Source organism: Antedon mediterranea, chromosome 8, assembly GCF_964355755.1.
Source record: "Antedon mediterranea chromosome 8, ecAntMedi1.1, whole genome shotgun sequence".
Lineage (NCBI taxonomy): Eukaryota > Metazoa > Echinodermata > Crinoidea > Comatulida > Antedonidae > Antedon > Antedon mediterranea.
In genome coordinates, this window is record NC_092677.1 from 18,139,303 (window position 1) to 18,163,157 (window position 23,855).

The following is a 23,855-nucleotide window of genomic DNA, read 5'->3' on the forward strand; positions in this document are numbered from 1 at the left end:
ATAAAATACAGTTCAATTGTGATGGTTAGGTAAAAGTTGAATCATATTTGTTACAGTAGTGGTTGTAAATATTTAATGCTCAACTAGTAACAAAGAAATGCCTGTAGGTTCATTGTTAAAATCCAATGAATTAACGTTGATTTTCTAGAAACAAATAATTGAAAAATAAGTTGTAAAAATTGTGTATGTGTAAAGGGCAACATTTACATGAGAGTAAGTACACTACAGTATGTTCCGTCACTCTAAAAAAACATAAAGTAGAATTAAATCAAACCAAATGTCAACTTTACGTCAATGGCTACCACCTCTATTTAGATATAATTATGGTTACAGTACTTGAACCAGCAGTGGTTCGGCTTTGTGAATTTCAACAGATTTCACAAATATCCTGCAGACCATGGGTACGTATTAAAGTGTGACATAGCCTGTGAGGGTGAGTGAGTGGCCGAGCGGTTAAGACAGTGGAACCGTAATTACGTAGCCATAACATCGGCACGGGTTCGAGGCTCACTCACTCCATGGTTCTGGTGGTAGAACGAGTCTTCTCGGATAAGGACTATAAACTGTAGGTCCAGTGTACACATCTAGCTCGTGTGCACTTTAAAGAACCTAGTACATCTTTTGAGACGAGTAGGGGGTTACCCCGGTGTATTAGTACGTCACAGCCACTGATCACCAAACTTGGCCCTCTGGGAGACCAGTCTTTGACTGAAGAGGTTACCCAGTATAAATATATATTTCAATCAATCAATCAATCAATGTAGCCTGTTTTCCTGTCGACGTTATTATTATATACTGCTATCGTTATCATTTCAACTTGATCGTTGTTAAACTGTTAACGATCAACAATAATAGCTTCGTCGAATAACGACAACAGGAAAACAGGCTTTACCTGTCTGTAAGTATTGGTATGGTCTGACTTTGTAATTTGTTTCAACAATTGTTCAAATACAATTAACATTAACTTTAAATAATAATTAATGACATAATAATGCAACTTGTAAGTGTATGTCCAACCAATCAATAAAAATTGACGTCAATGTTTAATTAGGCAATACATATCCATAGCCAGACCTAGAGAGTTAGCTTTAGTATTAGGGTGTACCTAGCCTATAGGCTTAGAATTCTGTAGTGTAGGCAGCAGAAAGGTTTGCCTGTCCCCCTATCATACTCTACTTTCTTTGCCAATATAGCTAAAAAGCCTAGCATTTTATAGGTAGGCTCAAGTGTACAAAAACAATATATATCAACAGCCAACTTACAAGCTAATCATTCAAAATAATGCAAAAACAAAATGACGATCTAAATATTTACCAAAACACAAATTCAGCATGTCCTGATCTATCAAAACAAACCACACATTGTATGCCTACTATTGTATTTATACGTAGAAATATAGTAAAAGGAAAATTGAATGACGTTGTTTTAGTTAACAATTCAGTCGTGTCTATTATATGTAGGGGTGTTTCAATCATGACTCAACATCAATGTTTTGAAACAGGGTTTATTTAAAGATATGTAATAGTAAATAAAATAATATAATATTTATAAACCAATTACAGATCACGTTAAAAACCTCATTTTAAGACAAAACTTTTAATGTATGACCAATTCATTTGTATAAATATATTTGTAATAATGGAATAATCGCAGTACACACCCTGTAAAATAGAGGTCGCTACACGCAAAAAAGGACTTTTAAATTAACCATTAGAATCATAGATAGTCAATAGAAAGTACTTTCTATTGACTATGATAGAATATAATTAATAGTCTTTGATTAACTTCAAAGTTGGAGTTGAAAATCCAACAGGTTCGGCTGGATAAAAAATCATAAAATGAATTACTTTTTCAAAGAACTAAGATTATCAAATTAACCTTGCTTCTCTCTAGGAGGATCGGACACAATGCAAGGACCTTAATAGCACAATATCTGAATTGTTGCTTGTGGTTGGTCAATTCATTGGCGTTGTATGTATGTAACACCATTGAATTTTTTCCAAAGGGAACCCAAGTTTTTTAGGACAAATAAAATCTCAAACACAAAGTATACAATCACCTTTTATTGTTTCTAAATTAGAAAGAATATTACATCATATTTAATAATAATTATACCAAACAATATTAAAGCATACACATATTTATGTATACAGCATTGTTATCAAATGTAAAAGTAGGACTTATAGTAGGACGAATAGTCTCTAGACAAGAAAAAAATTGATCCTTAAAAAAATACATTTTAGTTAATTTATTAAAATTTAATTTTAAAAAACATTAGTAAAAACATTATATTCAAATTGGTATTAATTTGACATTGGTTTATTTCTGTTTAGTAATTTGTTTTTGGTCTACAGTGCAGCATTTATTAATCCAATTCGTTAACATTGATTGCTTGAAAATTTATAACTACCACAATGTTTAATAATATTATATACCTATTTGGTTATCTTGGAATTAGTAAAATAAAAATCACCATTTACAATAATATATTCTTTATTTTATTAAATAGATTCTATCAAAGCCTTGTATCTCCATTTTTTTCTCTTCTCTTTTGTTAGGCTTTTTCTGTGCAAATAAGGGCAAGGCTTCAGAAAGAAGAAATTATTTTTTTTGGAACATGTATGTTTTAATGGTTCTTCAAGGTATTAATGGTATAATACAATTATGTCTTGATACTAAAATCTGAATGAATTTTAAAATGTGAAATAATTTAAAATACTTTGAATTAAATATTTATTCCTTATTATTTTTTAAATGTTTGACTAGAATCTGTGGCATTTTTTCAATTTATTACCGCATTACAAGCACAAATACAAAAAAAAAATGTCCTGTGTACTTATGCTATGGTATAAAAACTTGCACTTTGGAACTTCCTCACATCCTTTGTATTGTAATATTCATAATCTATAAAGATCGATAAATAATGAAAAATCACATGTGGAAATCCACTTGTGCAGACATTAGTGGACTATTAGAATACACAGTGAAACCTGTTTGTCACCATACCAGATTAACAAAATCACTTTAAACCTATCCATAATTTATTTGCAGAAAGTGCTCATTGTTTTGATCAGCATACTAAGTGAATCAGTTCATTTATTGTTTTAGAAAATTGCGTTTATACATTGTACAGACGTCATCTAATTACTGTCAATTTCTGGAATATATATCAATAAAACCGTTTTCTTTGTGTTCATTTCTATATAGTTTTTCCCTAATAATCTTCCCTAATGATTTTCTAAAATCACGCTTTTAGTTAAATCAATAATATACCATTATATATTTAGTGCTCATACAGTAAATGATTCTGTGTCTGGGTCTGTTTTAACTTTTGCTCTTAACATACTTCAATAACATCACTTCAGAGTACAGACCTAATCAATACTTTTTAATTATAATCAATATTCACCACTGTCTAAATTAGATAAACTGGAATATGCTAAACCACTAACCCACGTTTGCAAGATTATTACTTTATTCTTGTGATTTAAAAATCAAAAACAGCATCGATACTCTGATAACCTGCATAAAATTTGCCCAGTAATTCAGGTGACATAGATGTTGCGTTCACAGCCTTAACTGTGTACATGCTATCTATCCATTTCTTCAATGTAGTACATTTCTCAAGCACTGCTTTGAACACGGGAAAGCTACCCAAACCATGGCACCAAGGCCATATCATCAAGTCTACCATACCAACTTCGGTTCCTAAAAAATATAAAAAGAAAAGTAAGTATTGAAAATCATACTACAACTTTCTTACTCACAAAAAGTAAAAAGCTTTCAGACAGTTCATAGTATAGTAACTATACAATCAAGGTCCAAAAACAAATTTGGAATACCACAGTTTTTGGAATATCACAGTTTTTGGAATACCACAGGTTTTGGAATACCACAGTTTTTGGAATACCAGGCAAACCAGAATAACAGTATACAATAGTGAATGTTTACGAGTGTGATGGTACAAATAACTACTTTTAACAAGTGGCTAGGTCAAAGGAGCAAGGCCAAAGCAGCTAGGCCAAGGCCTAAACTATTCAAAAACGGCAGCGCTCCAATTTTTGACATGGAGTAGAACAATTATGGACGGTACACAACAGGTTGATCTTCGAACGCTGTCGGTCAACAGCCTATCATGGAGACAAGCATGATTGATGCTCATTGTAACAAGAATGAATTTTATTTATTTTATTTTATTCAGTTGACAATCAACAGCGATGAAACCGCCACTAACAGGTTGAATCTAAACATAATAAACTATAAGAATACATTCAAATAACCATAACAAAATCTAGTAACTATAATACTGTAAATGAAATTTAATGGCAATATACAGAAATTGCATGATTCATGACGCACAAGTTGAATATCATGTGACAGTCATCTTTGCCAGTGTTTGATTTCATAAGCCGATCACTTTTTTCCCAAATTTCAATGACCCAACAGCGGCATGAGGTTACTGATTTCATTGGCCATCCAAGTCACTCTGCTTATAGCCATTGTTTAATATTCTTCTGACCAATTGAATACGTAGACAGCAGGTTTTTTTATTTTTTCTTTGATCACCATTCATATTAATTACAAATATATCAGTACAGTAACAAATCTGGAAAGGTCAACATTATTCAAGCTTCACTAGAGTTAGCTCCATGGCATTAATAGGGACTTTACGAAACAAGACGGGAAGCCACAGGACGGTGCTCATGAATAATTTATGCATGAGCTTTAACAAAGTGTGCGGAGGTTAGCATGAAATTTTGTTGACTTAACTTTTTGAGAAAGTTACCATTTTCTCGTTTACGGAGAACAACTAGAAATAATGTATTTATAACCTTAAATATACAGTTAAAATTAAACTTAAACATGGAATTATTTTCTAAATAATATTTGAACTATTTTAATTTTTTAATGAAATAACATTTTTATTGGGTTAAAATGGCGTTTGAATGCGAGGCCCCTAGCTAGGAAGGCTAGACCTATGCTGTATCGCCAGAGCCAAGCGATTCCAAAGGGCCCCACGCCGCAAGACAGAAAAAGGAGAGAGATACTGTTGGTCATCGTCTTCGCGCGGGTGCGTAACTAATAAAGCAGCTGTGTTGATTGTATATAATTTTACGCTATAGCGAACACGTTGTCCTCCCCTAACTGTTGTGTTTTGTAAAGTCCCTATTAGCTAATGAGGTCAGCAGGTTTTGTACACGTCAAGGATGAGACATACAGTAGTTTAATAGTGGCATTAACATGTATGCTACAAACAACACACATAGGCATGATGGTGACAAGTTACATAGTAAATTTAAAACAATGCAGACTTCATTACAATTTTTAGGCACTCCATATTCCAATATCTTGAAATAAGTATATCATTAACCGCTGTAGTAAACGACGGGTACATTGTTTTCAAATTATTTCATCACATTTTAGAAGTAGAAATTGATTGTAAGTAAAAGAAGTAAGCCGAACTGTGTAATAAAATGTCTACTTTCTGTATTTAATAGACAGAAGCCATGAAATTAGTAGTACAGTAGTTCATTACATTTGGTACAATGCCAAAGATTGACATTCGCAATTATTATCAGGAACCTAATATTTAGATGACGATCAAAAACAAAATATGGAGATACTGTACTTATTAAATAAATTATACTCTCGGATTTGTGAGTGGTGGAGTTCTAAATTTGTCCCTGGTTTTTTTTTTTGTCCAAGCAAAAGACTGCCTGGGATAAGTTCAGTAGATATTTCACCCTATCATGTACACAATGAAACTACTGTATTTTGTAATTGATAGTGTCTGCTTACATAGATGTATCATAATTTCACTTTGAGAATATAGTCGATGTTTCTGGGTTATTAGATAAATTGAGTACAAGTCATAGTTATAATACTGATCTTTGCTTAGCATAACATTTAAATTAATTTCCAATCACTGTTTTTCATAACAAAATCATTCAATAGCCCTTTCCGTTCATTTATTAATCAAAGTTTTGAGAACATTTTCAATTTAGATGCCTCTTCTTCAGTATAGTCATACACAGGTTTGCGTTTTAAAAGATTGTACAGAAAATAATGATGCATGGCTGGACTTTCTACGGTAACAGCAACCTCTGGTACTTTACGCATTTCTTTTTCATATCTGGAAATGTTCGGTAGGGCAACAGCCAGCAAGTGATACATAGCACTTATGGATAGTCGCTCAAGCCAAGGCCAGATCATGAAATCCACCATACCAGGTTTTTTACCTAAGAAGTTACAGAAACTTTGTCTTAAAATGTTGCTCAATTAAATGTGTTTTTTTTTAAATATTATTTTAACAGATGTATCCAAATAATTATTTAAAGAAAGAAAAATGTGATTGATTTAGTTGAATTAGGACTCTTATTTTTAAAATGCATGCAGTTTAAAGCTCATGTCTACACTATCAAATTTTATGCGACAAAAACAATTTTTTCATGATATTTCAAGTGATCTCCTGTCTCCTGCTAAATGTGAACATTTTTAAAGGTTGTTTTGGATGGAAAAAAAAATCATGAAAGTGCATAAATAAATTGTAAACTAAACAACAAGTCAACAATTTGGTAAAGGAGAAAAAATACATTTCTAGAAGCTATTTTTCACAATGCAAATTTGTAAATTTGCATTCACGCTTGGAAAGTGCCTGGGATACTTTGTTTTCCCTGATGCCCAAGAGCACCCTCTATGTTTGGATATATTTAAAAGATTATATCACCATCTACGGTTTGGTCATGGTGATATTTAATTTTTCCAAGTTGGACCTCTGACCTAATCAATGAATATATTACTACACACAATTTGAATGTAAATTATTATAATTGACAAACCAATTGGATAATAATTTATTAGCTTATTTATATTTTAACCACATTTATAGCAATTAAGTCATATATTAGTAGGTCACATCTTTAAAGAAAGACATAAAGAATTATTTTTATTTATTTTATTACACATCATCTTGAAGAGCTCCAAGTTGGCAGAGAATGCGATCGCTTGATTGAGAATTTAGTGTTGTTAAATTTAATATCATTTCACAAAACAGAAGTCTGCCAAAAGAGGATATTATTTGAGTTGCATATAGGAAAATAAGACAAATGCTTATGACATGCTTAATAAACTCCCTAAAGCAGTACATTTATCACACCTGAATGTATGATTAATTTTGTATCAATTGTCATGAATTATTTTTCCACATTGAATGATTAAAGGTACTATTGTTGTACATTATATTATATTATATATTATATATTATTATTATATCATTATAGCCTGAATGGCAAACCCACCTGTAGAGTGCGCTGTTCTTATTTTAGAAAATTGTATCTGTACTTTGTTTTGTAAAATTTATTATTGATTGATTGATTAATAACTGCTGTGGTCTGCGGCCATAATCTGATCACTAGATTTTTTAATAGCCTTTTGACATTTCATTTAAAAAAAGTTGGAAAGTTGTGAATTAAATTACTCTAGGACACTGGGTGTGTTATATAAAGAATGTTTTGTATTCATTGAATAGGAAGATATTACCAATAACTGAAAGCCTATTTATTCCATTCAATGAGGTGAATAGAAAAGTTATTCTTTAACTCATAAACATCAAAATATATTCTAGGATTGCTTTTGCTCACCTCCAAGGAATGGTTTAGCACGTTTGGACATGATCTTTTCCAGTACGGACAACTTCTCAATCAGTTCTTGCACTGCTGCATCTCTGCCTTCTGGAGGAGACCTCAAAGTCTTATAGTAAGCAGGAACAATCTAAAAACACATTACAATGACTGGATTTATTGTCTAAATCTCAGGAAGCCTAAAGATGTGACCTGAATGTATGATGGTATGATTGTACGGCTTTACCACGTTGAAACACCGGTTCTCGACAGATCACCGAAATAAAGCAACGTTGGGCCTAGTTAGAGCTTAAATGGGAGACCATCTGGAAATAGCGGGTGCTGTATACGAAAACTAGAAAACATTGTTTGTGTAAATCTAATGTTTTCACAGAGAAAAATCGTGCTACCCTTTGCACTAAAAGGAGATTTTCATAGCTTTTTGTTCATTGTGTGTCCTCTGTGCTTATCAATATGCATGATGGCTTTAATTTTGAATTTGAATTTCTTTATTTAGTAATCAAGGTTAAAAAACAATAAAAACAATGCAAAAAAAGTAGAAAAAACAATTGCACAGAAACACAGGCCTTGATTACAAGGAATGCCAAGAAAAGTTAAAAACTTATTTCCACTTGGGTCCTAAAAACAAGGAACTGATAAAGAACAAATCATAACTCATTTCCTAAGCTCTGATTGGCTGCACAATTGTTTGATTCAAAAAAACAAAAAACTAAAGGTAATTTGACCAATCACAAGCAATGGACTACGTCCCTTGTCATTGGTCAAGTCCCTTGCATTGTTGCATTCTTGTGTTTCTAGTGGGAACCAAGCTTAAACCCTTCGAAGTCCTACCATATTTATAAATATATTCTGAATTTGGTTAAAAAATGTTAAATTTATCAACCAGCCTTGAGATCTGACCAAATTCAATGTTTGACTCAATTAATGTTTGAAAGGTATTTCATGTTTTTTTTTATTTGTTTATTTTGGTCCTTGGAATTTTGGCCCATTCAATCATGTTTTAAAGAACAAATACATACCAATGGTGGTAATGGTACATTATTATGCTTATATATCAAAACTCAATTGTTTTTGGGGCCTATAAAGGCAACCTGGGCTGAAATGTACTGTTCTGAGTCATAATGTTCCTCTTTTAAATATATTATATATTTTATATTACAAAAACCTGCAATTGTACAGTAATTTCAAGTCAAGAAATATGCAGTAAACTGGATTGTCAAGATGACAAGAACTTTTATTTGTTATGCCATGGCCATGTTTTGATGAATGTTATTTATGCAATGTCTCATTGAATTTTATTTATGTACAATTGAGTCGAGACTTATATTGTGAGGGTTTAATAAATAAACTTAGTATAGATTGAAATTGTATGTGTAAATTGTTTGTTTTATTGTCCAACTTGCACTGATCCAGATAGACAAAGCTCGCACTAGACTTTTGTGACAATATCGTTCTAATAGTAGGATTTTATTGATGGAAAAACTCAACTATCATATAATTTTAATTAGTATTTATAGACTGGTAATACTTGGGCTTGATAGAGCAAGGCAGGGCTTAATAGAGCATAGTAGGGTGTGATATTTAAAGGATCAGTACATTATAAATTATGGAAGTCTGTCATATCCTACTTTACCAGCTTACCTTACTTCCAAACTGATTTACGATTAGATCATCTTGAGCACGTTGGTAGGAGTCTGATGATTTCAGTTTACGGCCAGGATAAGCATCATCCAGGTAATCTGCTACAATCAACGACTCATACAAGACCTTCTCATCATGTTCTAGGGCTGGTACTTGTCCATTTGGATTTCTCTCCAACAACCATTCTGGCTTCTTTTTTAGGTTACAATTGATGACCTCATAGCTATGAAAATATATCATGTCTTTTTTTTTTAAATATAGTTAAAATTAAGTTAATAGAAACAAAAAATAAATAATATACACTTCAATGTTTTCTTATTATATCATTTTAACTATTCGTAGTGGAGCTGTAGCTTGGTAGTGAATGTTCTTGCCTTCCAATCCCAAGGTCCGAGGTTCAATCTTGACCTAGTGCTAGGGTTGTGAAGTGCAATTTTGGATTACTAGTAAAAGCTATCGTAAGCCACAAGCCACATCTCTATGAATCGTGTCGCATGTATCATGCCCATCATGTATCATGCCCATCATGTATCATGCCCATCATGTATCATGCCCATCATGTATCATGCCCATCATGTATCATGCTCATCATGTATCATGCCCATCATGTATCATGCCCATCATGTATCATGCCCATCATGTATCATGCCCATCATGTATCATGCCCATCATGTATCATGCCCATCATGTATCATGCCCATCATGTACAAACAGTTATACTGTAGTTATAGTTAAAGAGTAAAGAATACAATTGTTTGTTTATCAAATGTGTTATTATTGATTTCAGATGGTGGCGCTTTTGTTATTGTTGAAGGTGGGTTTTACTCAACATTTATACTGTAGGCTGACTTGCTAAATCAAGCCATGACTTACTCTAAACCTTTGGCTTCAGCAACAAGTCTGGCCCTCTGAGCAAATGGACAGAACTGCATGCTGTAGAGTCTAAGCTTGCCAGGCACGGTTGGTGGCATTGCTTCACCTATAGGAAATTCAAAATAGAAATCATGTTCTACAAATAAAGTATGCTTCAACAATATCTATTGCATAGCTGACAGCTACGAATATCAAATGCAGGCATGATGTTTGCTTCTTTGCAGCGAAAAAAAGCCTACATTACTCCAACCAGTCCATGCTATGCGTTTACTTTGGCCTAGACAACCATATCAAACAAATAATCTCATCTCAGTCCCCGTTAACCCCATACAAGTTAAATTGGGGCATGATTAGAATATAGCTCTTAGTGATCTGGAGGCACACTATATCCACCAACTCCAAATGTTAAATTGATTGTTTTAAAAATGTTTTTGTTTTTGTGATAAAATTACTGTAATTGTAGAGTACCATTGAGCCCTCAAGTACTGTACTTAGTAGTATGAATAGAATGCCCATCTGCTGGGTAAGATCCTAATAAGAAAGACCTACATTTTTTAATAAAAATAAATATGGTTTAATGTAGAAGGTATGGACATGATTATGACAAAATGTAATTATGCAAATGCAGTTCTATTGTGTTGCTATCCTAGATAAACAATAATAATCTATTTTATAATTAGACAGTAACACGATCTGCCTAAATAATCCTGTCTGTGCAAAAAAAATGTGCTGCGTAATGTCATGAAACAATTTCATCATAAATTACTTGTTTGACATTTTGATTAGAATCTATTATCATGCCGGCCATGTTCAAACTTTTAATGTTTTAAGCTAACTTATCAAGCTTACAAATTAATTAGCAACTGAAAAAAAACCCTCTAAAACCGACTGATACTTTATTCAAATAATGTGTCACACTCTGACTGCAAACAATATGCTCAACATCTGTGTCATTCTCCCCACAAATCTCTATAAAAACAACAGATACAGTACTTGATCTGGATATCAGACAGGAGAAACATTGCTTACTGTTCATAGTGTTATAGAAAGAGACCCAACATAAGTAAGTACTGGTATTTCAATTTTTGAATAAACTGGTTAGATAGTCTGGTTTGGAAAAGGCCAGGTTTAAAATATGCTTGATTTGAAATAGTGAATAAATTTACCCTGTTTAAAGGCTATATTTAGAATTATTAATTAGGTGTATAGAGAGAGTTTTTACTGTAAAGGTAATTGTTAATAATAATGTATATTTCGAAAAATAAAAAAAATAATTCTTTCTTAATATCTTTTATGTACAGTTATTTTCTGGCACTTTTTTTTTGTATTGATATGAATTGCAAATATCCAATCTTTATTTGTTATGATTGCAATAGAGAATATTTTGATTGATTAATGCTAAAAAAGGTGATGGAATGTATTTCCACCTTTAGTACTACTATTAGGAAATATAACAAAATACACTGTAATTCGGCATAACATGCCACACAGGGAAAACACCTGGTTCAACAAGTCTACGCCGATTGCAGAGATTTAAATCAAGTAGAGTTGTCTAAATTACATTTTAGAAGTTTGGATCTTTGCTTTATAACATAATTACATTGTTTACCATTGATTTGTTATAGGGCCTAAACTCAAAATGAAGATTTTTATGTTTGCACTGTCAGTAGCTACAGTACTGGTTGCTACAGAGTCATATTCAACAGGCCTATGCCCTTCATTTTGGGTCCCTTTTCAAGACAGTTGCTACCGTATCTTTGGGACAAAATTATCATGGCCTGAAGCAGAGAAGAGCTGTACCAGGCATTTCAACGGGTGAGTATGGCCATCATTTATTTTGAATGCAATAACAGGAACATGGATGTTGAGAAGTGTTTGCTGAAAAATACTGTCTGTCCTTGCCTAATTTTGTTACTTAACAATTTTTTTTCGTTTAAAAGGGCTGCAATGGGACATTTGGTGTCTATCCGGACTGATGATGAAAATCAGTTTATTGCCCTACTTTGGAATTCTGCTACAGGTGGTATGGCAGCTACTTCGGATTACACCTTCTGGGTTGGTTTAACTGAACCTACTGAAGGCAGTTGGAGATGGAGTGACAACAACCAGCTTGTGACTTATACAAACTGGCATACAAACCAACCAGACAATTACAAAAATAATGAACAATGCGGTCATCTATGGAACCGGCATAGTTCAAAAGCGACCTGGAACGATTTAATATGTTCCTCTCAACTATTTTATGCTTGCGAGCTTCCACAAACTAGATAATTCAACAATTAACTCACATTTTTGGTGAAATATTTTAGCATCTGAATTATTAAGTAGCCTATGAACTTCACTTGGAAATATATGTTTAGAAGAATAAATAGATCGAAATGACAATTTTGTTGTGTTATGGAATGATGTACTTTTTAATTATTTTGTAATTAACAACCGCGTACCCTTTTAAAACCTCCACAAGCTGAAACAAACTGCCGAGTAAATTTTAGCACACACTATTATTATTATTAATAATAATTGAAAAAATAAAATACCTCTGCTCCTTATTATATTGTCATTTATTTCTCTGAACCTTCCAAAAAGTTTTATTCTTAATTTTTTACAAAGCAGACTATTTTTTAGTCACTTTTAAAAATTATTTCATGCAGCATCATAGTACAGTTTTTGCATATCCTTATCAAAGAGATCGCACCATTCACCTCGTCCATGTTACACCTACCATGATGCACCTGTGTGTCAAAAATGTGACTTCCCTTTAGGTGTCCATGACGCACCCATTATGCACATTTTGATTTGAAAAAATCAAATTTAGTTACTAGAAATTGTTAGTGCTTTTCGGGACTTTTCAATTGTTATGACCCACTATACAATGTATGGGGTGGTGGTACGTGGGTGACGTCATCGTATAAGGACTTTTTTCATATCGCGTCTGTAGAGAATGCTTACCGGTGGCGCCAGGCTGCATGGATGATGTGTGCGCTGATTCTGTGACTTAGCCCCGGGGCTAGACCTAGCAATGTTGAATCCAGAAGTTTAATAACGGGCGACAATGTCGATGCTGTAGTAATAGAGCAAGTTTATGTAGTTGGTGGACGTTACATAAAGCATTTAAAACATGCACTCAATCTCAAATATTATTTCATTATATTATACAACATACAGTTAGTATTATTATAATCCAATATGTTGATAGCAAAATTAGAAGTAAAGGAACTATAATTCAATATTGGAAATTGTGTTGATTCTAGTTCATTCGGCCATAGTTACTAAATATGAGGGGTTTTTTTATATTCCAAATGGCCTATTTATTCAAAATGGCATATCTAGGCCTATATTTTTTATTAAACTTTGTTTACAGTGGTGCCATAAACAAGCAAATGCGGACAATAAAGGGGCCCTCAAATACTATGATTTAGACAGTAGCCCCAGGGCCGAGTCACAGAAATAATATTTGAGATTGAGGGCACAATCTCAAATATTATTTCATTATATTATACAACAAATATACAAATAAATAAAATCAACATGTTTTGGCTTTTCAATAATAACAGACGTAGGCTATATTTGGTTTTTGTCACACACGACGGTGATAATACTAAATAGCTATAATGAAGCATAAAGAAAATGTTAAGCGGTTGATCGCTGTTTTCACGATAAAACAAATCCAAAGTCCTTATATGATGACGTCATACACGTAGCTTATTATGACAATTTTATTTTACCGTACCTATAGCAAACGGAACTTGGAAGTTAGGATACGGTACCGTATCTTTATTATTAGCCACCGCAATATAAATAAGTACAAACATGCATCGCTCGCAGATTCTTTTGCTTCTGTGCACTCACTCCCAAAAAGCGTTGATTCTAGGCCTACTAGCTAGCCTTAGGCCCTAATTATAATCTTTGGCTCTAGGCTAGCTATATCTAGGGTTAGGCCTTCTATATCTATATACATAGTTACTCTACCAGGCTTGGCCTAGGAGGGTCTCTATTCTAGGAGGCCGACTGTAGTAATAATATAGGCCTACTAGGCTAGGCCTAGCCCAATCCAGGGCGCATAATACTACTGTACTATTTTAGTAGGCCTAGGCATAGCCTAGGCCTAGACTAAAAAACTTACCAGTAGCATAGTGTCTGGGATATGAGGGCATTATGAACAAAAGGTGTTTACTGGGAGAAGAAAATGTGATCAAGCTGAGATTCCGCTTCTGCTAGCTTGACAGTTAGGCCTACACGACGTCTACAGTATGTGTGACCTGATCCACAACGATGATGAGTATGCACAAAATTGATAGTAGGGGTGTGTATGTGTATTAAACGATTAACGGCGGCCAGTGCACACAATGACTCTGCAACTTTGAACAAAAAATAAATGTGGCAATCTAGGCCCTAGCATGAAAATGCTAGAATGCTAAAAAAAAAAAAAAAAAAAAAAAAAAAAAAAAAAAAAGTAAAACAGATTGCAAACATTACAAATAAAAGCCGTATTTTTAATTAACACACAGGCCTAGGGGATGAAATGATCCACAAACACAAATCTGAGCACACTTCAGTTAGCCTACACCTTAAAACATATTTATGCAAATTAACAGAAATATGCAAATTAAAGATTTCAAGTTCAATTTTAAAGTTTAAGATTCATGTTATCTGTCCGTTAGGCCTACATGGAGGTCAAATTTATAAATCCATAGTCCGTATAAATAAAAATAAATATACAGAAATTTGTGATACTCTGGGCAACAAAGTTACACTCAAATAACATCACAGACACAGGTGGTTTCAATATGTTTTATTATCAGAGTGTTTTTTAAACTGTTCATAATAGACTTATGCCTATATATTCTTTGCCAAAAAATGACCGGAAATGCCATTTTGACCTCTGCCATTATTTTCAAAAGCTTAAATTAGAAGGATGGTTTATATCAAGGCATTCATACGATTAAGTATTTATTCAAGAATACTAATTTAAAATTCACACATGCGAATAATATGCTAGGCCTATGCAAACTAATGGAATTAGCCAATTTAAAAAATAAAGCGTGTCTAGTTCAAAAGGACGCAACATAATTTTGAAGAAGAAAATAATTATTTCGAGGGAACGAAAGAGTATTATAGGGCCTACTAATTAATATTTCATCCTCTATCGAATTATATAACTATAACTTTCAGCATTATGCCTGAGGCAAACCCTACACGACACCGATTGTTACATCGTTGTTGGTTTTTCACTTTCACCTTAAAAAGCAGATGGAATAGTTAATTATGTTTAGCAAATATTGATTCTAAACACTATTTAGTATAAAAATATAACAATTAGAATTATGCTAATTACCTAATCACAAAAATCTCTGTTACACGATTTTTTGTTTATTTTTTGAGGATGGACACTATATAAATTTGCATGAAAATGATAACATTTGACGTATCAGGCAGAAATCATGCATAATGCATGAGATCTACTTCCTAAATACGATCTACTTCCTAAATACGATCTATTTCCTAAAATATACTTAACCTACTCTCTAAATAATCTCTCTCAACTATTACAAAAAAACCGATTTCAATGGGATTCGGACCCAGGGTCCAGACAATTGCGCCAAGTACAAGCTGGCTTGCCGAAAACCATTGTTACAACCATGGATAAAATATGCAGAAGGATAACCATCAGTCTGACATCAAACGTTCCATCTCTGTTGCCAACAAAGCACGGGCCATCCACAATGTTACAAATAAACAAGGAGTTTATTTATAATGTTTGTTTGATTAAAATTATAATTACTATCTTTTTAGGGACCACATTGGAATTAAGTTGTTTTACTTTAAACGACTTTATGTGTTTTCCCGTGCATCGTCAGACTTCATTAATCCCGCCATTTTTATTTGCTTTTTTGATGTATTTTAATATTTAAGGTGATTATATATATTATTGACGTATTTTTAATGTTATGTATTGAGATGCCAAATAAATGAAAGAAAGAAAGAAAGAGTTTTCTAATAATTTTATTTTATATTATTATTATTATTTAATTTTGTTGGTATAAAAACATTTTACAAAATGCAGAACAAGTATGAAAATATTATATAATACAAAGACAGGTATAGGCCTACAAAATATAAAAGTGGAAGGAAAAAAAATGTGATTAGAATTACATGAATTACTACAGTATTAGTAATCTATAAAGATTGGAAATGTATTGCTTGATACAGTACAGAAAATGAACACAGAAACAGCTTAGTAGAACAATTTGATATTGTTTATGTTATTCCACCAGTCGTGTTTCAATTATACATGAAACGTTATGTGTGCTTATTTTTTTACCAATATTAAGTAGAAATACAGTCTAGAAACTAGACTAGCTCCACGCGTGTAACAAAAACTCCTGTGTGATAAAAAGCGATTTGAATGTAACAATTTATTTTGATGATGATGGGGCACTTTCTCTTTTTGTATACATACTGTTTTATTAGGCCTAACTTACTTTTATCTATAGGCCTAAACGAATCTAGATAAGAATTTTAAACAATCTGGACCCGGCCCTCGAAACAAGATACAAGTTCCTGTGCGTAGTTGAAGAACTGGACTTTGAATGTTAAATTCTGTGAAGGAAAAGAGAGTAAACACAAATTATGTTTGTTAAAGAAGTCAAGGGCTATATTAATACACAGTACAATTTATTATGCTGTTCAATCGTTGCAAAGTAGTATTGTACAAAAAAGTTGAATGTATTCGTATAGTTATAAGCCTATTTTACAACAATGATGGCCTGTTAATATGGAACGCCGGTAATCTCTTCTCTGTGCGGTGACGTCATGCTCTTATACTCGTATGCTCTTTTATTCGTTCATATACTATTTTAGTATGCTCTTATATTATACAACATGGTCTTATAATCATTCTCAATACTCTTTCGTCATTCTCTTAGGCAAGTTTGTCTTGCTCTTTATGTAACTTGTACTTTTATACTTATTTGACCAAGAGCATAATAAAAAGAGTATAACCGGCGTTCCATATTATATTGCAAGTGCATAACATTCGCCATACACCGCCGCCATCAGCACTGAACAATGGGATTCGCGTCTATATTGTACTTTATACTGTACATGGCGTAACTATTCTTATAACATGCATAGCGAAGAGTAACTAGTGCCATCATCGTTTCCAGTCGTTAAACGCGATCATTATATTTAAAATAAAATACAACATAATGAAAGAAAATAAAATTAAAGGGGTTTATTTATTTTATAGTATAAAATACCCAAGTTGTTTACACACGTCGTCAAAATAGCACGACTTTTCATTTAAACATTATTTATTTGACATTAAATGATTACATTATACACTATTCATTGGTAAAAAATATGTGCTTGTTCGAAAAATATTTATGTAGGCATTAGCTAAGAAATAAAAAGAACAGCGAAACGGGAGCGAAACATTAACTGACTTTACGAACCTACAATATAAACAGGTTGTGCGTCGAGCATTTTATAAATACGGTACTTGGGCTGTTGACCTATCTAATTTAGTAGATTGAAGCAAATAATTTATTCTGATATTCAAATGAACGAAACAGGCGAATTTATCATACAGAAGAACCTACCGGAATATATATGTTCGGACAGTTCAACTTCCAATAAAGCCATTCTGAAAGAAACACATTGCTCGATTTTAACTTTTACATAACACAAAATTGCCAAAACCATAAATAAAATCAAATTTAACAAGCTTTGCAAAAAAAAAACTTGTAATATTGTATTTTTTATGCTAAATTCAAGATTTAATCACAGTAAGTAACGTACACGTCATTGTTATAATCAGTTTAATATGCCTATATAAGTGAGCAATAATTTAGATATGATATACCCGTACCAATATACAAATCAACACATTCACATTCAGACCATCAGAAGATAGAAATATTAGAAGTATTAACTTACCTCCCTTTTTCAATGGAAGTGGGCAGGGATGATAATCAATATCTTCACAACTGACTCCTTGGTCATACGATAGTGGATACTGGTAAATATCGCCATACGTCATAGTGCCATTATAAAATCCACTATCAAAGTCCGCAACTGTAACAAGGATGGGATAAAAATGTAACAATTAAGTTAAATATGTAATAATTATGTCGGGCAATACAAAGTATAAAACAACGAAAATTAGCTAATATAAATCCATTCGTTAAACTTTATTAGGGCCTATACACATCTCTGGCTTGTTACATAGCATAAAGTTGCACATCGTACGTAATTACCACACGAGTAGAATACTTATTAGGCCTACTAAGTATGCACATTTATGCATTGGCATAATATCTAATCTCGCGCCAACACAATTGTGACGTCAATCTAAAGTCAATTTAAAACATACACCCACACCCACCTACACCAACAATTATCACTCTTGTTTCAAGAGACCTAATAGGAACTAAAACTGAGGTGGGGGTGAGGAAGTAAATTGACCTCTTTAAACTCAACTATGATAATTCTGTTCAACGAGAACATTGTTAAACACTGAAATCATTATTCTCTTAATCAGCTCTTTTTGCGCATCCAAAAAAACCGACTCGGGACCATTTCCTATACTTTCGATGTTTAGCAATTTGACCACAATCCGAAAATTCATCGTTGTTTAAATATCGAACGCAACCACATTAAGTCAAATTAGTACACTGATTGGACCAAAAGCATTATGATATAGGATGATCATAATTATTATTTGTATTTAGAATGAACATTACTCTCGCATAAGACGTATTAACGATTGTGATTGTTGCCAAATCATTTATCTTCTTCTAGGCCTATTTGTTTTCAACAAACAATATTATTCTTATGCATTTCAGCCGATTTTGTGGGCATCGTTCTCTAAAACGTGTTGACAGACTATGCATCTCCCCAAATACTATACAATATTAATTGCCCAGTATCGTAGGAATAATACAGCATCTCATTTGTATCACATGTTGTATAGTTATAGGTTATAGTTAAGATATTTCTTGTGCCGTATACCAATTGTTTTGAACTGTCAGTTATGGAAGGCACACTTACCAAATGGGTTATAACTTGTTCAATATCAATGACATCATCATGTAACCCTGCATTATACTTCCTGGTGGATAGGACTTTTAGAGACGGACTGAACCAAATTGTACGTCGAATTCGACGATTTCTGGACCATGTTTCGTTTTGAAAACTTACTTTAAAAAAAGCCATATAATCCTAACTATTCTAACACCTTCTAAATCTTTTATTGCGGCGCTAAATACCTTACTTTTCAAATTTATTAAAAAATATCTAGTGAAAACCTAGTAGAAAGCAAATCTGTAAAGATCACAGGCATTAAAAATAACATGGATCCGGAGATACTTATTTTCTTCGGGTAAATGGAAATCTCTTTCTCAGTTCTTTGTTCCTCATTTTAATGGCATCTTATCGGGCAAATCTGTTTTTTTAAATTCCCGCAATAATGCTTTTGAAATGATTTGTAATTGCCTAGTATAAGTTAAATCCATAAGTTAGAACAAGTACAGATATCCCAACAACTTTTATGTGGGGAAATATCGGTATACAAATTGGTATGAAAAAAAAATGGTATAACAGAGGAATAGTTTATATTAACGGTTGATTACGTTCAGATAAAAATGCCTTTATGTCATGGGAACACTTACAAAAACACTATGATGTCCAATGTAACTTTCTGCAATACCAAGGTATAAGTAATGCAATAAAACACTATTACAGCGATGTGGGTTTGATTGGTCTTGTTTATTTTTTCGGTTTTTGTCAAATTTATCAATTGTATTTAGGTTTAAGGTTTATATGTTTCATGGTTTTTCACAAGCACCTTAAGCACTTTAGTGGATATGTGCGCTGTATAAATCTTATTATTATTATTATTATTACAAAGTAAACAATTTGACTAAATTACAGACCCCAATAATTCCTTTTCATATAGGCATTTTTTATTAGAAACCAACAACCTTGAACAGTTTTAACATTTAAAATGTGTTTTTTTTTTATTTCTCTTGCATAATTATTATTATTATTAGTAGTAGAAGTTTTGTAATAACGGTAACGTTAATTATGCAAAATGTGCTAATCGAATTTTATGTTGAGTTCCCAATCAAAATATGAAAATTGTTTTAGTTTCACTTTTTCTTTTCCATTGTTTTTGTATATTTATAAGTAATTGTGTTGTTCACATTTTGTAATTGTTTCAGTATAAACGGTTTGGACCCCATTCGAAATAAAGTTTTTAAATTTTCGACTTAATGGATTATCATCATGTTTATCTAAGAACATTTAACATTTAGGATTAAATACAATTAAATAAATTAAATATCAATGTTTTTTAAGGATAACAACATTTAAGATTGTAGGGTGGGTGTAACGAAGAATAGTGTTTGTAGTGAAGCAGAACTGTGGCTTAGTGGACTTGCTTTCCAAAGTTCATCTTAAGATGAAAAATAATTCACTTATCCAAGTGAGAGTTTGAACATTACCATGAAAACGTCAGCTAATGGTTCCGGGTTCGAATATCGGTTGGGGAGACTTTTTCTCATTCTCATAGATTTCCTCATCTTATCGTTTCAAATTAACCAATTAAATTTTAGTATCACCTGGCAGTTTAGAATGAATGTTCTTTGCCTGTGTGTTTATTATATGAATGAAAGTATCTCTTCGAGGATCCCGCTTCGTGAATAAAATACTGAAATATGAGGGCGTATCAATTTGATCTCTGGTGCGCGTGCGTACAATTGAGGGACTAGTGCTGTTCCCGCCGTACCACGCCGAGAGTATTAAAGAGTCGCTACCCAATCGAGTTTGAACAATACCCATGAAATCCCCCAGTCGTCTAATGGTTAGGATATCTGCATATCAAGTAGAAGGTTCCGGGTTCGAATCTCAGATGGGGCTTCTAACTAACGATCGTTCAATAGTACTTTTTTCGTGTACGAAAAAAAATATCTTATTGCGTTTGGAAAAAATTGTTTGTTATAGCAAAGAATATATATCACAAGAATGAGTAATCCGCGATTTTCCCTGTAACAGTAATATTGTCCATGTGGTAGGGCGCCGCCATAAGTGTGGATGTATCTGGGATGTATACAACTTTTTGTGACGGTTTCACTAATCAAAGGCTGGACCACCGGTAGTATTTTCATGATAAAAAAATGTTATCAACTACATGCCAACATCATGTTAAATACTATTTGGATATTTAATTGTTCGTTTTATGCAATTTATTTAGTAAAAACTGCCGTATAAACAAGTTTGCTTTATCAACCGGGCGCTACGATAGCGTGACTGGGCGTGTCGGTGTTTACGCGTTTTCACGAAGGATAGTTTAATAATATTCCTATATTTAACTTGTTTCTGGTAAAACAAATAAATGTTAATGACATTTAACATTTTGTCCTATTAATAACATGTATTTTATACTAATTTATATCATAAAAACAATACTTAATTTACCGGGCGTAGAGTAGTACACGGCAATGGTAAGGAATAGGCCGTGCTGAGTAACGATTCGTTGATTTTTGGTGTTGCTGTGTTAGGCCTTTTTTGTGAACTAACAAGCATGTTAGTAAATAATTGTCTGTAAAAGTGAATGTACACTAGTTTGTTAATAAATATGTATTATAAAATAGTTTACAATTGCAAAAACTATTATCATAATTCTATTTAATGTGACATGTATACTATCTATTAAATCAAGTCTTAGTATGTATACATCCGCCTTTATGAGGGCGGGCATCACTCACTGGAGCTCTCTGTTACAAATTTCTCATGCAAAAATCGCGGAATACTCATTCTTGTGATATATATTCTTTGGTTATTATAGTTTTACTATTATTTTTGAAATATAACAGCGCCGCCTATTTTGTATTTCCGCGAAGATTGAGAGTACATGATGTATAATGTATCACGACGGAAGTACACTGGAGGGATGTACTAATTTAGACCAGAAAAAGCATTTAAATTAGCTTTAGATCGTTTGTATGATTTTGATTAAATAATGGGAGCATACCAAAAGACGTAGAATCGTTTGAAAAAAAAACCCAGAATTAACCTAGATATTAAGTTCCAGTCGAAGTTTCGTAATGCCTAATGGTGTCGTTGCCTTTCTAGCCTAGCTAGGCCTGTTAGTATAAATACTTTAACCTAGCTAGGCCTAGGATTGTTTGGTTGTTTGTTGACATAATTAACACAAAATTAGTTTTTCATTTTTTTCATTTCTTTATTCGACAACAAGCGGTCCAGGGGTGTCGACAGCAACAGAGCGCCAGGCCCATAACACATTTGGGTCCGCAACCCCTAATTGCGTATCATTACATACGCTACACTTTGCCAAACTAATCGTAGTCCTTACGTGTTATTTTACAATCGGTAAATTAATTTATATAAAAGTTAATTGAATATAAATTTGATTGTAAAAAATATAAATTAATTCATTTTTGCTTTGGAAAAAAGACTAGGTGTTTTTTAGTTCATCTTTTGAACTTTGTTAACCTAAAACCTAGCCTGGCTAAATGCAGAAACTTCTCAAACACGTCCAACATGCCCGCATGTAGGCTATCCAGGGTCTGCGAACTACGTCAGGATGGGGCTTGTGTAGTCTGGGTTCCAGACGGAGTTTTGTCTTAATATTAGTTAAAAGATAAATATTTGGGCACAGATGGCGTTTCATACGTATACTACTTGATTTTGGATACTGTATTTTCAGACAAAAATCGCGGTCGAAATAAAAACAAATAAATAAAAAAAAAAGATAATACAGACTTGGGGCAAGTCTAGGGCTTGTGTTTCAAAATAATAATAAGCGTCACGCTCTGTTAACTACCGTACCCTCTGATGCGAAATGCGAATAATTACAGTAACAATAATAATACTAATGACTTGTTCCTTACGTGCTTCCATTGCTAGTTCTATACCAATCGAATTATAATTTGATGTCAGTTTTCCAGGTGTATATGTATAATACAAACCCGAGCCATCTGCAAAAGAATACAGGATAGTTATATATTATAAATTTTACCAATCGTATATAATAATAGATTTAAATTACCCATAAGGTAATGCCAATCTCTTTTAATCATTTTCCCTAACCCATCAAGATTATCCAAATTTGGCAGGTCTACTTACGGCAAGAGTTGGCCACAAGACTTCCGTTCTTATTATGTCCAGATTTCTTGAAGATGTTGATTACCTCTTTAGATGACATAACTTTCATAACAAGGTCATCACACGACCCATCTTGTTCTGAATAATATACACAGAACGCGAGAAAAATCATTAATATGTATGCTTTGAGCATTTTGCTAAGTTTACTCAGGTTTCACGTCCAGAAATAGGTAGAGTGGAGAAATAGTGAAGCGATTTATGCTAAAGTATGCACGTACAATACTAACACACTTCGCTGAATGACTATTCACAATTGAACAACAATATAAAAGTTACAACTATTTGTTTGCATGTTATTTCCCTTTTCCTCGTTATATTGTTACTTTGGGGAAGTTTCAAAACTGTTATTAGAGAAAAATGTAGTCAATTGTGTCAAATAATGGTTAGCAATTTCAAAAGTTTCAATTTTCTCTACGGTATCTATTATACAAAGGCTGAACGTTTTTGTTTGTGCTATTATTACATTAAGGGTTCAAGCATTCTGGGTGACATAGTGTGACGAACTATTGACCT

General features: G+C 32.8%; 3 protein-coding genes across 6 annotated transcripts in view; all 3 read right to left on the reverse strand.

Moving 5' to 3' along the window:
• Positions 1 to 1,386, reverse strand: part of LOC140057478 (C-Maf-inducing protein-like) — a 56,935-nt gene extending 55,549 nt beyond the window's left edge. For 2 of the 3 annotated variants that reach the window (XM_072103150.1, XM_072103152.1), the window contains exon 1: positions 1,315 to 1,381. The gene's annotated coding sequence lies outside the window, so the exon portion shown is untranslated. Of the gene's footprint in view, positions 1 to 1,314 lie in introns of all 3 variants that reach the window. The other variant, XM_072103151.1, reaches the window with a different exon arrangement.
• A 673-nt stretch (positions 1,387 to 2,059) lies between these two features.
• Positions 2,060 to 14,470, reverse strand: LOC140057833 (glutathione S-transferase omega-1-like). 2 transcript variants are annotated; one of them, XM_072103592.1, is made up of 5 exons: positions 14,278 to 14,462; positions 10,155 to 10,260; positions 9,282 to 9,504; positions 7,641 to 7,770; positions 2,060 to 3,708 (listed from the first exon to the last, which is right to left on the reverse strand). In XM_072103592.1, exons 1-5 carry the CDS (start codon positions 14,306 to 14,308, stop codon positions 3,488 to 3,490), a joined length of 711 nt encoding a protein of 236 aa, XP_071959693.1. In that variant the 5' UTR covers positions 14,309 to 14,462; the 3' UTR covers positions 2,060 to 3,487. The 2 variants fall into 2 exon arrangements, with proteins under 2 accessions (XP_071959693.1, XP_071959692.1); XM_072103591.1 differs by lacking the exon at positions 2,060 to 3,708 and adding an exon at positions 4,181 to 6,239 and having other exon boundaries at positions 14,278 to 14,470.
• Positions 14,471 to 15,363: 893 nt separating this feature from the next.
• LOC140057676 (uncharacterized) lies at positions 15,364 to 23,600 on the reverse strand. The gene is made up of 4 exons (XM_072103395.1): positions 23,304 to 23,600; positions 23,069 to 23,155; positions 18,093 to 18,230; positions 15,364 to 15,392 (listed from the first exon to the last, which is right to left on the reverse strand). The coding sequence occupies exons 1-4, from the start codon at positions 23,473 to 23,475 to the stop codon at positions 15,364 to 15,366; spliced, it is 426 nt and encodes a 141-aa protein (XP_071959496.1). The 5' UTR covers positions 23,476 to 23,600.
• Between the last annotated feature and the right edge of the window lie 255 nt (positions 23,601 to 23,855).

What these genes read in the sequence shown, in the direction of transcription:
- LOC140057833 (XM_072103591.1), bottom strand. Translation starts at nt 14,308, where the DNA reads ATGCCCTCATATCCCAGACACTATGCTACTG. An exon ending in TCCCAGACACTATGCTACTG is followed by an intron (nt 10,261 to 14,277) that starts GTAAGTTTTTTA and finishes AATTTCCTATAG; the next exon opens with GTGAAGCAATGCCACCAACC. An exon ending in TAAATCAGTTTGGAAGTAAG is followed by an intron (nt 7,771 to 9,281) that starts GTAAGCTGGTAA and finishes ATGTGTTTTTAG; the next exon opens with ATTGTTCCTGCTTACTATAA.
- LOC140057676 (XM_072103395.1), bottom strand. Translation starts at nt 23,475, where the DNA reads ATGCTCAAAGCATACATATTAATGATTTTTCTCGCGTTCTGTGTATAT. An exon ending in TCTTGTGGCCAACTCTTGCC is followed by an intron (nt 23,156 to 23,303) that starts GTAAGTAGACCT and finishes ATTCTTTTGCAG; the next exon opens with ATGGCTCGGGTTTGTATTAT. An exon ending in ACTTCCATTGAAAAAGGGAG is followed by an intron (nt 15,393 to 18,092) that starts GTAAGTTAATAC and finishes CTGCTTTTTAAG; the next exon opens with GTGAAAGTGAAAAACCAACA.